This window comes from Monodelphis domestica, chromosome 8 (assembly GCF_027887165.1).
Source record: "Monodelphis domestica isolate mMonDom1 chromosome 8, mMonDom1.pri, whole genome shotgun sequence".
NCBI classification, from domain to species: Eukaryota; Metazoa; Chordata; class Mammalia; order Didelphimorphia; family Didelphidae; genus Monodelphis; species Monodelphis domestica.
This window is the reverse complement of record NC_077234.1, coordinates 248211856-248224817: the sequence shown is the minus strand read 5'-3', so window position 1 is coordinate 248224817 and position 12962 is coordinate 248211856. Positions and strand designations below refer to the sequence as shown.

At 33.7% G+C, this 12962-nt stretch overlaps 1 protein-coding gene across 1 annotated transcript in view; it reads left to right on the top strand.

Moving 5' to 3' along the window:
- Positions 1-12962, top strand: part of EPHA3 (EPH receptor A3) — a 397715-nt gene that overhangs the window by 294912 nt on the left and 89841 nt on the right. Inside the window, exon 6 of the mRNA XM_007500776.3 lies at positions 12022-12146. Within this exon, the coding sequence (XP_007500838.1) occupies positions 12022-12146 (125 nt within the window). The remainder of the gene's footprint in view (positions 1-12021; positions 12147-12962) is intronic.

Sequence of the window (12962 nt, the reverse complement as noted above, 5' to 3'; positions counted from 1 at the left end):
TTGGTACTTTTTTGTAAAATGAAAATGTTGGACTAGATGATGTGAAAGGACTCTATAAATCCTACAACTGCCCTTTACATGCCCATGAAAAGTATTATATGGCAGCCAAAAAACCTTTTGATTTATTCTTAGAAGTATTAACAAAAATATAGTGCATGGAGTAAGGAAGTATATTTTATCCTGAACTGAAAATTTTTATGGAGAATTAACTCTAGTTCTGGTGCCAAGAACACTGAGATGCTGAAACACATTTATTGTTGGGGGAGGGCAAGAGAAGAAGGAGATGGTGAAGGGATTTAAAACCATTTTATATGATGATCCTTCAAAGATTCTGATGATTTTTAGCCTGGAGAAGAAAAGCCACAGGATGGACATAGCAACACTTCTCATATTTGAAGGCTGTGATCAGGTGGCTGTAGGACTAAGCTTATTCTACTCAACTTCAAATAACAGAACTAAGAATAGATGGAAGTTAAATAGAGAAAGATATCAGCTTAATATGGAGAAGAATATAGACCTGGCTGGAAATGGAATTATGAGTCACCTTCTATTGGAAATCTCCAAACAAAGGCTAGATAACCACATGCTCTGAGTATTGTAGAAGAGGATCATGGGATAAGTAAAATTTAGTATAAATAGTGGGGGCCCCTTCTAACTAGGAGCCTCGATGATGTTTGAGTCAGTATTCATTGCAAATCCCAGCGTAAGAAACATGAAAATTCATCAAATGGATTTAAAAAATCCTTCATTAATCTAAATGAATCAAGTTTGATCCTTTCCCTAATAAATACTTTCTTTTTCTTGTTTCTGAAACATATTTATTTCTCAGCTTAAATCTGGGAAAGTGTTTGGTGTTGTAAAACAAGTCACAATAGTTACAGAAACCAAGTGAGGAAAATTGCATTTAAACATGATAAATGCATACCAAATGCCTACTTGGCAAGTGTGTTGCTCTGTGGGAATGAGTTGGGTGAAGTACAGGAAGAAAGTTGAAATGACTGACTCTGGGCTACTTTCATTTCATGTTGAAACCACAAAACAACCAGACCCACCCTCAGGAATACATTGTTTCTCCCTCTGTAGACTCATTCAAAGACTTTTAGGAGAGAAAAAATGTTTCATAATAATAATAAATAAACAAAACATGTCAGTCTACTATTCTCCTATGATTTCTTTATTATTATTATTATTAATAATAATATTAGTATTATTATTTCCAAGGTAGAAATTTCGATTTCAAGAAAATTATTTCAGGAATGATTTTACTTTATCCAGTTGAAAAATATTATATACATATCTACATGCCTTATCTTTTAAAAATTGTGCAAATCTTGTCATTTTATTTATTTATTCAGTCCCTCCTCTACCCTCCTCACATCACGAAAGGCATCATTCAGCAAAATATAAAGAATGGTCTTTTATGTATCCACTTCACAGTTCATTCTCTATAGGTGAGCATTCACAAGTTATTCTTCAAATATTAAATCTATAACTATATATAATTTTCTCTCATTTCATTCATTATTTCATGTCGTTCTTTCCAAGTGTTTAGAAAAATTAATTTGCTCAGCATTTCTTCTGGCCCAGTAGTATTCCATCACAACCATACACTACAATTTGTTTAGTCTTTCCCCAACTGAGGAACATCTCCTTGATTTCTAGTTCTTTGCCACCATAAAGATAACTGCTATAAATATTTAGGAATATATTTCCCTTTTTTCCTGATCTTCTTTGGAAATAGGCCCAGTAATGGTATTTCTGGGTCTAAAGAAATACACAGTTTTATAGCTCTCTATAAATTGTGATTCCAAATTGTTCTTCAGAAGGGTTGGAGTAGTTCCCAGTTCCCACAACTGTATATTAGTGTTCCCTCTTTTTCACATCCCCTGAACCATTTGTCATTTTGGCCTTTTGTCTCCATGTCTTATCTCTTTTCCTGGTTGACAATAGGTGTAAATAAACAATGAAGCAATTGTGAAAATGTTTAGCCTTTCATTTTAACCCACATTTTCATAACTTTTAAGATTCTTTCTTTTGTAGACTTTCTCTTTCATGTGCACTTTAATGCATGACTTCCTTTGCAAAGGATTTATTTTTAAAATGTCACCTTAGGATTCATTATTATACTAATCCTAAGAAGTTTGCATCTTACATGGAAGCACCATGTTTTTCATTGGAGAAGTATAATTCTAGAACTGGAAAATTCTAGAATAGGCAATGACATTTCTCTTGAAGGAATTATTGTTACCTCCTTGTCCATTTTTCCAAGGACATAAAAAAATGAAAAAAAAAAGGATAGAATGGGGATAAGAAGTATGTAAAACAATCTAGATAAACTGCTCAATGAGAAGCCATTTTGATGAAGATAGAAACAGAATGTGAGGCTGTGTGATATGGTAATTAGAAAGCTGACCTCAAATCAGGAAGACTTGGGTTCATATATTACCTTTGTCACATATTGGCTATGTGACCCTCAGTAGGTTATTTAAATTCTCAGTACCTCAGGCAACTCAATAAGAACATACTTGTAAAGAATTTACCATAAATTGGCGGAGTTATCTCACTGAGTTCTCTCATTCAAGAAGTAAAAGTTAGTCTCCTCACACACAAAGCTAAATTCACATGAACAAATAGAAAATGTTCCAAATACTAGTGCTTCCCTTACTCTAGTAGGAAAATATGATGTAATTAATGATAGAGAATCATTGACAAATTTGCATATAGATCCCTTTGTCTCCCTTAACATATCTTCTCTGGTAATTTAATCTGGAGCTTTCAAAATTACTCAAGAAATCTATTCAAATTTGTCCAGCAATAGAAAACACATATAATCTTTGATCCTAAAATATTATATATAGGCAGGTAAGTATATAGCTCATATTAAATTTCTAGTCTTTTATCCTAAAGTAAAATGTCTTATCAGAATATTATTATTATTTTTCCCCCAATAGAACTTTAATTAATCATTAATTTTTAGTGTTCTTATTAATAAAGGAAATAAGTTAGTATAGCATTAGATCAGCTTAGTAAAAGTGCTATTTGATTTATATTCTGTTTTGTGGTATAAGACTAAAAAAAATTGAATAGGTGTCTGTCACAAAATCATTCTCTTTACTGTATGATGGCCAAGCAACAAAATTCAAATCAAAGCTGATGTAGCCATATGTCAAGGAGAGAAGACATTTTATGCCAGTGGGCATAATAATTTACCATTGAAAGTACACATGCAGAAAGTAAATGTATTTTTAAGATAACTATATATATATATATATTTAAAAAATTAAAACATTCTCAGGTAGGAAGATATGAACTTCAACCTCAAATTGGATACTTCTTCACTTAAGCATACATTAAAGAACATTATCATCTGAAAATATTTATTTTATCTACAAGATTTTAATGATTAATAAATAAATGACTAATTATGGAAAATATACAATTACCTATGCTTTGATTTTAATTTTACTGTTCAGTTATCATTCAGTCTTTTTTAGTTGGAATGAATGCAAATTCTTTTATTGAGTTTAAGTTTAGAACTAATGATATAGAAACCAACTCATCTTCATTACTAGATTGATATTATTTTTCATCTGTTTCTTGGATTTATGAATATAATGATATCAAACCAATTCCATAACGGATGGGAGCTCCATTAGAAATATGGAATGGTGGTCTGAGAAAAATGGAGAAAGCTACAAAGTAAAGGGTGTTAAAAGGGGATTGTTAATAAAATGAAAAAGAAGAAAACAATTTGATTTAAAGTTACATATAATTCATAAATTAAAGCTGTCACTAGTTTATCCTATGTGAATTTCCCATTGGGAAAATAAAAATATCTTTAGGTCACTTAAAAAAGAAATACAGAACTCTTTTTAGTTGTTCTTTGATTTCTTAAACTCCGTGAACCTTAGAGATACCTTAGAGACTCATTAGAAATTCCCTAAATCAAAAGTGGAAGGATCTATTAAAAACAAACAAAACAAACCATTTCCTGTAGGATTTGCTATTTGAAGTATTGACATTTTGCTTCCAAAGATGGGATCTATTTTTTGTGAACAAGAATAATAGTAATTATCAGGGTAGAGAAGAAGGAAAAGCAGAATGATGCCAAATTTAAATAACAATGACTTCTGGGTCTGCACTGAAAATTAGAAATGTGGCATCTATAATTCTAATGCAAAAAATATGAGGCAGAAATCTCACTTCTGCCCCAGTCATATCATGTAAAAGGGTTGTTTAGTTTTACCTAACTGCTTTACTTTTCCCCTGTTAATATTTTTCCTTTGTTATTCCATTAGGGATGTAAATGGTTCAAGTTACACTAATATAAGAGGGAAAATCTGTTTTTTTCTTCCCCAGATAACTAGACAAAAAAAGAGCCTTTTAAAACTACTTTGTAGATATATTTCCAGAAATGTATTAGAGTTACTGTGACTACTAGAGTTATCTGTAGAGGCAATGCTTGTGGAATGATCTTGGCTTCAAGGAGTAGAGATGAGCTTAGTTTGCATGAAACCTTTAAAGAACCTTATAGTGTTTATAAATACATTTATAAATAAATCTTCAGTGCAGAGATAGTAAACTTCACACAGGACAAAAAGTAGCCGTTGATGTTTTCATTTGAATATTGCAATTTTCTTTCAGTTATGAATAGACTATGGCCATAAGAAGAGTGGAAGCTATGTCTTACTAAATGTTTTGTATCGGTAGCTCTCCTATAGGAGATCTGAGGAATGAAAACTAGGCTCCACCTTCTTCGTTATCTAGGCCAATATCTTGAATATCGATATCTTCAGGATTTTGAAGATATCAAAGCACAGAAAAGTTAAATGTTTTAACCAAGTTCATGAAATGATAATCAAATAATTAATAACAATAATAAGTATTATAACTGATATATCACACTTTTAGGTTTCCTAAGAACTTTTCACATACTACCTCATTTGATCCTTATAGAAAACTTTTGTGGGTAAGTGCTATTTTTATCCCCATTCAACCAATGGAATAACTGAGGCAATGAGAGATTAATCAGCTTGGCCAGAATTCCATAGCAATAGATATTTTGACTAGGAACAAAATCGGGCTGACTCTGAATCTGGCACTCTTATCTCTCCACAGTGCCACTAACCTGCTTCACTGTGTCACCTTACTATTAAGTAAAGGGCCAGAAATTAAAGCAAGATGCTATGCATTCCAAGTTCAGCATTTTTCAATTACATTATACAGCATTGTATATTTATGCTTATACATAGAAGGTATTTAATATGTTTGTTGAAAGAATTGCTTTTAGAAGTAAATGCTATTATTCATTTTTATCATTGTATCAATAAAATATTACAATTGGCTCACATTATAATAAAATTTTAATCAATAGGAAAATTATAGCATCATGAGTATATTTATTTGGAATTCCACTAAGAGAATTAATTTCTTGGGACTTTTTAAAAAGATGAGATTTATATGGAATGTGGTTTAAGAATACATAGAAAGATAACTTTTAGTAAAGCATGACATATCTAAAAAATCAATTACTCAATCTAATCACAAAAGAAAGATGACACTTACAAGTTTTGATAGTAGTAGTTTCTATAAAAAAGCAACATTTTCTTCCAAGGGCATATGGATCTTAATGTATAGGCTCAGGAGGATCGTATAGTAAATTGGTAATATGGGGAGAAATGGGGAGTATCTTAGGTACTGGGATCCAACATGTAAAAGTAACTTTGACAGAATTTGAAGACCCTTTTGTTTGTTTAGAATCATCTGTGATCCCTTCAGTGCTTTCAAACGAAGTTCTTCATTTAGTAAATTTCATAGTTTATTGAGGAACTCAAGAAGGGCTTTCTTCACTTAAAAATTCATGAAAAAATGGGGGGAATCATTAACAACTGGGAGAAATCAGAAATAGCTCTTCTTAGGAAGTGTCACTTGAGATGAACCTTACCTAGGGATAATAGAGGAGGCAGTAAGAAGGGAGAACATTCCAAGCAGGAGAATAGCTTGTACAAAGGTAAAGGGGTGAGATGAAATGTGAAGTACAAAGAGCAGCAAGAAAGCATGTTTGTTGAGAATGTTCATTTATTTAGGAATAGGAATTGCAAATATATAAGGAATTGGGCCTAGAAATGACTAAAACTACATGGGGAAACTGATCAAAGTTGTTAATGATCCTATAATACTCCCTAGTGCAAAGACCTATCTTTTCATTACAAATCATCTCTCCTCTATGAGTTACAAATCATTGAATGCTCCAGTCTCTAAGAAATTAAAGTTGTATGTTATCCAAAATGCATTAGAGAAATATGTGACATGAAAGGTGTAGATAAGCTACTGAATATTTCCAGCGATGTCTCCTTTTCTTTGCTTCTCTTCCTTTCCCTTCCCTTCCTTTTACTTCCCTTTCCTTTCTTCTTTTTTTCCCCTTTCTTTTCCTTTCTGACTGGACATTTGATTTCATTTTTTAAGGATTCCCCAGGGAAAGAATTTCTTCTACCAATGCACATGACAACTACTGTGCAACTTGTAACTAGGTGAATTGATACAATCAAATACAAGATATTTCAATTTATTGTTTTTCTTTGCATTATTTATGAGTCTCCTTTAAATTGAAACAATCATAGCATCTTCAACATGGAAAGATCAAATTAGTTCATCTATATACAGTTCTTGGCAAACCTGAAAGTACTATATAAAGATAACTGTCATTAAGGAGTCCCCTGGAGCTCTGTGTGCCTTTGTACACATCACTAGGATTTGTCAGAGGCAAAGCTTAAAGCAGGTCTTCCTTGCTCTTAGGCCATGTCTTTAGCTACTATGCAATAATTACCTCTTTGTAAAGGATGTCAGAGAGGAAATGTATGATCAGTAAAGGAGGTGGCTCAATTAGGTACTATGAGCAAAGGATAACAGATGTACAGTCAAAATGCTACCACTCTGACATTTTCAGAAGTAGAGTCCTAGAAGAAGGCAACCGATATATTTTTAAATTTTATTTAATTAGTCAATTTAGAAAATTTTCCCTTTGTTACAAGAATCGTATTCTTTCCCTCCCCTCCCACCACACCTTCACATAGTCGATGTACAATTCCACTGGGTTTTACCTCTGTTCTTGATCAGAAGCTATTACCATTTTGTTGATGTTTGCACTAGGGTGATCATTTAGAGTCTACATCTCCAGTCATATTCCCTTCAACCCATGTGATCAAGTGGTTGTTTTTTCTTCAGTGTATCTATTCCTGCAGTTTTTCCTCTGAATGTGGATAGTATTTTTTCTCATAAATCCCTCCAAGTTATTCTGGATCACTGCATTGCCACTAATGGAGAACTCCATTACGTTCGATTGTACCACAGTGTGTCAGTCTCTATGTATAATGTTCTCCTGGTTCTGCTCCTTTGACTCTGCATCAATTCCTGGAGGTTGTTCCAGTCCCCATGGAATTCCTCCAGTTTATTATTCCTTTGAGCACAATAATATTCCATCACCAACAGATACCACAATGTGTTCAGCCATTCCCCAATTGAAGGGCATCCCCTCATTTTCCAATTTTTTTGCTACCACAAAGAGTGCAGCTATGAATACCCTTGTACATGTCTTTTTTTTTCCTTATTATGTCTTTGGGGTACAAACCCAGCAGTGCTATGGCTGGACAAAGGGCAGACAGTCTTTTAAGGCCCTTTAGGCAAAGGTCCAAATTGCCCTCCAGAATGGTTGGATCAATTCACAACTCCACCAGCAATGAATTAATGTCCCTACTTTGCCACATCCCCTCCAGCACTCATTACTTTTCTTTGCTATCATGTTAGCCAATCTGCTAGGTGTGAGGTGATACCTCAGAGTTGTTTTGATTTTCATCTATCTAATTATAAGAGATTTAGAAAACTTTTTTGTGTGCTTATTAATAGTTTTGATTTCGTTATCTGAAAATTACCTATTCATGTCCTACACTCATTTAACAATTGGGGTATGGCTTGATTTTTTGTACAATTGATTTAGCTCTATAAATTTGACTAATTAGACCTTTGTCAGAGGTTTTTGTTATGAAAAATTTTTCCCAAATTGTTGCTTCCCTTCTAATTTTGGTTTCATTGGTTTTGTTTGTACAAAACCTTTTTAATTTAGTGTAATCAAAATTATTTATTTTACATTTTGGGAATCTTTTCTAACTCTTACTTGTCTTAAAATCTTTCTCAAAAATCTAACAAGTATACTATTCTGTGTTCACTTAATTTACTTAGTTTCCTTCTTTATATTCAAATCATTCATGTATTCTAAGTTTATCTTGGTGTAGTGTGTGAGATGTTGATCCAAATCCAATCTCTCACATATTGTCTTCCAACTTTCCCAGCAGTATAGTGGATGTTTTTCCCAAAAGCTGGGATCTTTGGGTTTATAATAGACTGTCTTGCTGAGTTCACTCATCCTGAGTCTATTCCACTAATCTCCTTTCTGTCTCTTAGCCAGTACCATATTGTATTGATGACCACTGCTTGATAGTATAGTTTGAGATCTGGTACTGCTAGGCTCCCTGCCTTCAAATTTTTTTTTTCATTATTTCCCTAGATATCCTTGATCTTTGGTTCTTCCCAATGAACTTTGTTATGTTTTTTTTTTTTTTCTAATTCAGTAAAAAAGTTTTTTGGTAGTTTGATGGGTATGGCACTAAATAAGTAAATTAATTTGGGTAGAATTGTCATTTTTATTATGTTAAGTTATCCTACCCATGAGCAGTCCATGTTTTTCCAATTGTTTAGATCTAGCTTTAAATGTGTGGAGTGTTTTGTAGCTGTGTTCATATAGTTCCTGTGTTTGTCTTGGCAGATAGATTCCTAAGTATTTTATATTGTCTAGGGTGATTTTAAATGGAATTTCTCTTTCTAAGTCTTCCCACTGAGATGTGTTGGAGATATATAGAAATGCTGATGACTTATGTGGGTTTATTTTGTATCCTGCAACTTTGCTAAAATTGTTGATTTTTTCAACTAGCTTTTTGGTTGATTCTCTGGGGTTCTTTAAGTAGACTATCATATCATCTACAAAGAGTGATACCTTGGTCTCCTCCTTGCCTATTTTAATACCTTCCATTTCTTTTTCTTCTCTAATTCCTACTGCTAGTGTTTCTAGTACAATGTTATATAATAGAGGTGATGATGGGCATCCTTGTTTCATTCCTGATCTTATTGGGAAGGCTTCTAATTTACCTCCATTGCAGATGATACTTGCTGATGGTTTTAGGTATATACTGTTTATTATTTTTAGGAAAGGCCCTTCTATTCCCATGCTTTGTAGTGTTTACAATAGGAATGAATGTTGTATTTTGTCAAAGGCTTTTTCTGTATCTATTGAGATAATCATGTGATTTTTGTTGGTTTGCTTGTTGATATCAATTGTGTGGATGGTTTTCCTAATATTGAATCATCCTTGCATTCCTAGTATGAATCCTACCTGATCATAATGAATAACCCTCTTGATCACTTGCTGGAGTTCTTTTGCTAGTATTCTATTTATGATTTTTGCATCTATGTTCATTAAGGAGATTGGTCTATAGTTTTCTTTTTCTGTTTTTGTCCTGCCTGGCTTTGGAATCTGTAGCATATTTGTATCATAAAAGGAATTTGGTAAACTCCTTCTTTGCTTATTCTGTCAGATAGTTTGTTCTTTGAATACTTGGTAGAATGATTCTTTATAGCTTTTAATACTCAGTTCAAACAGCATTTTACTTGTCGAATGTTTCCTAATCTTCTCATCTGTTAGTATCCTCCCTCCCCAAATCATTATATTTAATTTGTGTATATTCTTTATCTTATATATGCCAATGTCTCTAATACTAGAGTATAGAAAATTTCCTTGGAATGGGGATTACTTCATCTTGAGTTGATAAAATTTAACAGAACAATAGTCTCTGAGAAATTAGAACTACTTCCGTACCAAAACGAGACAAATTGCTATACGTGATCAATTAATCAACTACAGAAATATTTAGCTCTCCATTCATTTAAGGATACAATTTGATGCCATAAAGAATGAGAATTATATGCCTTATTAAGATCTCTTGAGTTCTTACCTTGAAGGGTTGGTTCACTCTTTTGACTGAAGAAAGACTTGATATGAGGAAAGTAACAAAATACCCAATTCCCTTTTGATGCTTAAAGTGAACCAAAAGATAATGAAGTTAGAAAACTTTCAAAGCCACCTCACTGTTGTTTCATAAGTGAAAATAAAAGGGTCATTGTTTGTTGTCCACTAGATCAGAAAGGTAGAGTCAATTATATATCTCTGTCCTCTAATTTAAGAATAATTTATAAAATTTAAAATGTTTTTCAAATAAAGAAAAAATTAATTCTAAATAATAATTTGTTATACAGTATGAAGTTTTAAGTCTAATTTATTATTTATTCCTTTTATATGCTGTATTTTTGATAATGTGGAGGTGATATATGTAAGTTATGACTTCTTTTATGGACAATGCTATGAAATCACCAGATAAAAGAACAAACTGAAAAATTCATTGCCTTGTTACTTCTCATTAGGCACCTATCCTGTACCTGATACCATGCATTTTTCAGATGTTGAGAGTTTAGAGAAATAGCCCTTTTTCAAAAAATCACACACCATAAACAATGAATATTTCTCCAATTATTTAAATCTGACTTATTTGTATAAAAGTCTTTATAACCATGCTTTTGTTGTTTAATAAACTTAATTTTTAAAAAATCATATTCCAATAACCTCAGAAAGAAGCATTTCTTAAGGTAGTTTAAAAGCATTCTAGGACATGGAAATAAATAAAAGTTACCAATAAATAGATCCAAAAGTATTAAACAGGCAGTCCGCTGGGGTTTCAAGAGTTGTTTGCCAAGGTCTCAAAAATTACTTTTATGTTTCTCTTGTCCAAAGTGTCTACAGATGAATCCCAAATCTATTCATCAGTTACCAAAGGTGATTAAAATTACCCCAGGTCTGCAACAGAACCTCCCTGTTTCCAAGTCTTGCCTGACATTGTGAGAGGGTTAACTGACATCTGCCAAGTACCACCTCTATCCTAACACACAGCATTTCATCCAAAGGGAATCCTTAGAATAGGCTACAAAATTCCCTTTGAATTTCCATTATGTATCTACTCCACGATCCCATTGATGGTATCTATTCCTCTGTAGCCCGGAGTGACAACATTTATATGTCTTAGCAGACAGTTTATGGCTTGTGGTGGCCAACAGAAATAAATAGTAATTACATTTTGTCCCACCCTCTGGTCCTGGCCCTTTATGAATTGTATTAGGCTGATTCTCAGAAAAGAACTGCTGGCAGCTAATTGCTGGATGCCCTTTCAGCTTCATAGACTCCGCCAGAGTTTATGACCTGCGGAAATGGCTTTCCAAAGCCTGGGCCCATTTCCATGCCAGGATGAGCCCGGTTAGCACTAGAGTGGAGGTTTTCCTTTCTATCTGTTTTATAATATATAGTTCTACTCATGACAAATTTGCATCAGAAGTAAGACTTACAGGATCAAGTCATGAATCATTTCTTTTCTAAATTATAATAAATATTATTATTACCTATGGATATCATGGGACTCCTTACATATAATATATTCCAGTCCTGTAATAAAGTTGCATATGAAAATGTTATCAATGAACTCGGGAATCTGGTAATAATAATGTTGCAACATTATAACAAATAGGTAGTCCTGTTGTTTTGTTCTTTTTTTAATATATCAAATGTATTTCATTGCTTACATTATGGTAGCCGATTGAAAACATCTGCTTACTTGCCACTAGTCCACCAGTAACAGAAAATTTCAGCTCATTTTTCTTCAGGCCAGTTTGCTTCAAGGCATTTGTACCAGGACCAGAATCCAGCTGCCGAGTCTTGATATGGGGCCAGATTTATACTCAAGAGTCTTTTAAATGGAAACAATGCCTCCTTGCCAAGGATCAGAACAGTGATAAACTCCATTTGCTTTGCTCTTCTCCTTTCCCCCACCTCATCCTCCCCCTCCCCTTTCCTCCAACCTCCCTTTGCAGCTCCATCACCTGTCACCATAATTAGAAAGGACCGGACATCCAGAAACAGTGTCTCGTTATCTTGGCAAGAACCCGAACATCCTAATGGAATCATCCTGGACTATGAGGTCAAGTACTATGAAAAGGTGAGACATAAAAGGTGAAAAGTAAAGGGAAGGGGGGTGCTTTCTTAGGTACCATGCCTTTGCAGTGAGAGCTCTTGGCACAGTGCATTGCTACATTATATGTGTATAATGACGGTATATTGGAAAAAAGACATCGTTTTCATCGTAGAATCATAGAGTAAGAAGAGAGTTTGTAGATTCCCCGGTCTAACCTTTCATTTTCTCTCCTCAGAGTTTTAGCTACTGTTTAGTCCAACTGCCGAACCCGAGGAAAGAACTAGGACTCTCAGGTGGCTTGACACCCATTCCAATTTTCTGTTCCTTTCATCACATGATACTTGTATAGTTCTCAAAATGTGGATTATTTCAGATCTCTATCATTACAGATATACAGATGTACACATGCACACATATAACACGTGTGCACATGTACATTTATATGTGTGTATACATGCATGTATATTTATCTATATCTTTCAGAAAACAACCAAAAGCATTGTTTAATGACAAGCTGTCTTGTGATCTAAATCCCTTAATGGTAGAGGACAATTTTTTAAAATTTCATGTTTGGGGGGGCAGCTGGGTAGCTCAGTGGATTGAGAGCTAGGCCTAGAGATGGGAGGTCCTAGGTTCAAATCTGGCCTCAGACACTTCCCAGCTGTGTGACCCTGGGCAAGTCACTTGACCGCCATTGCCTAGCCCTTACCACTCTTCTGCCTTGGAGCCAATACACAGTATTGACTCCAAGACGGAAGGTAAGGGTTTATTTAAAAAAAAAATTTCATGTTTGGAATACATATTTAACGTTAAAGGGGAAAGGTTTTTTTCCCAATTAAA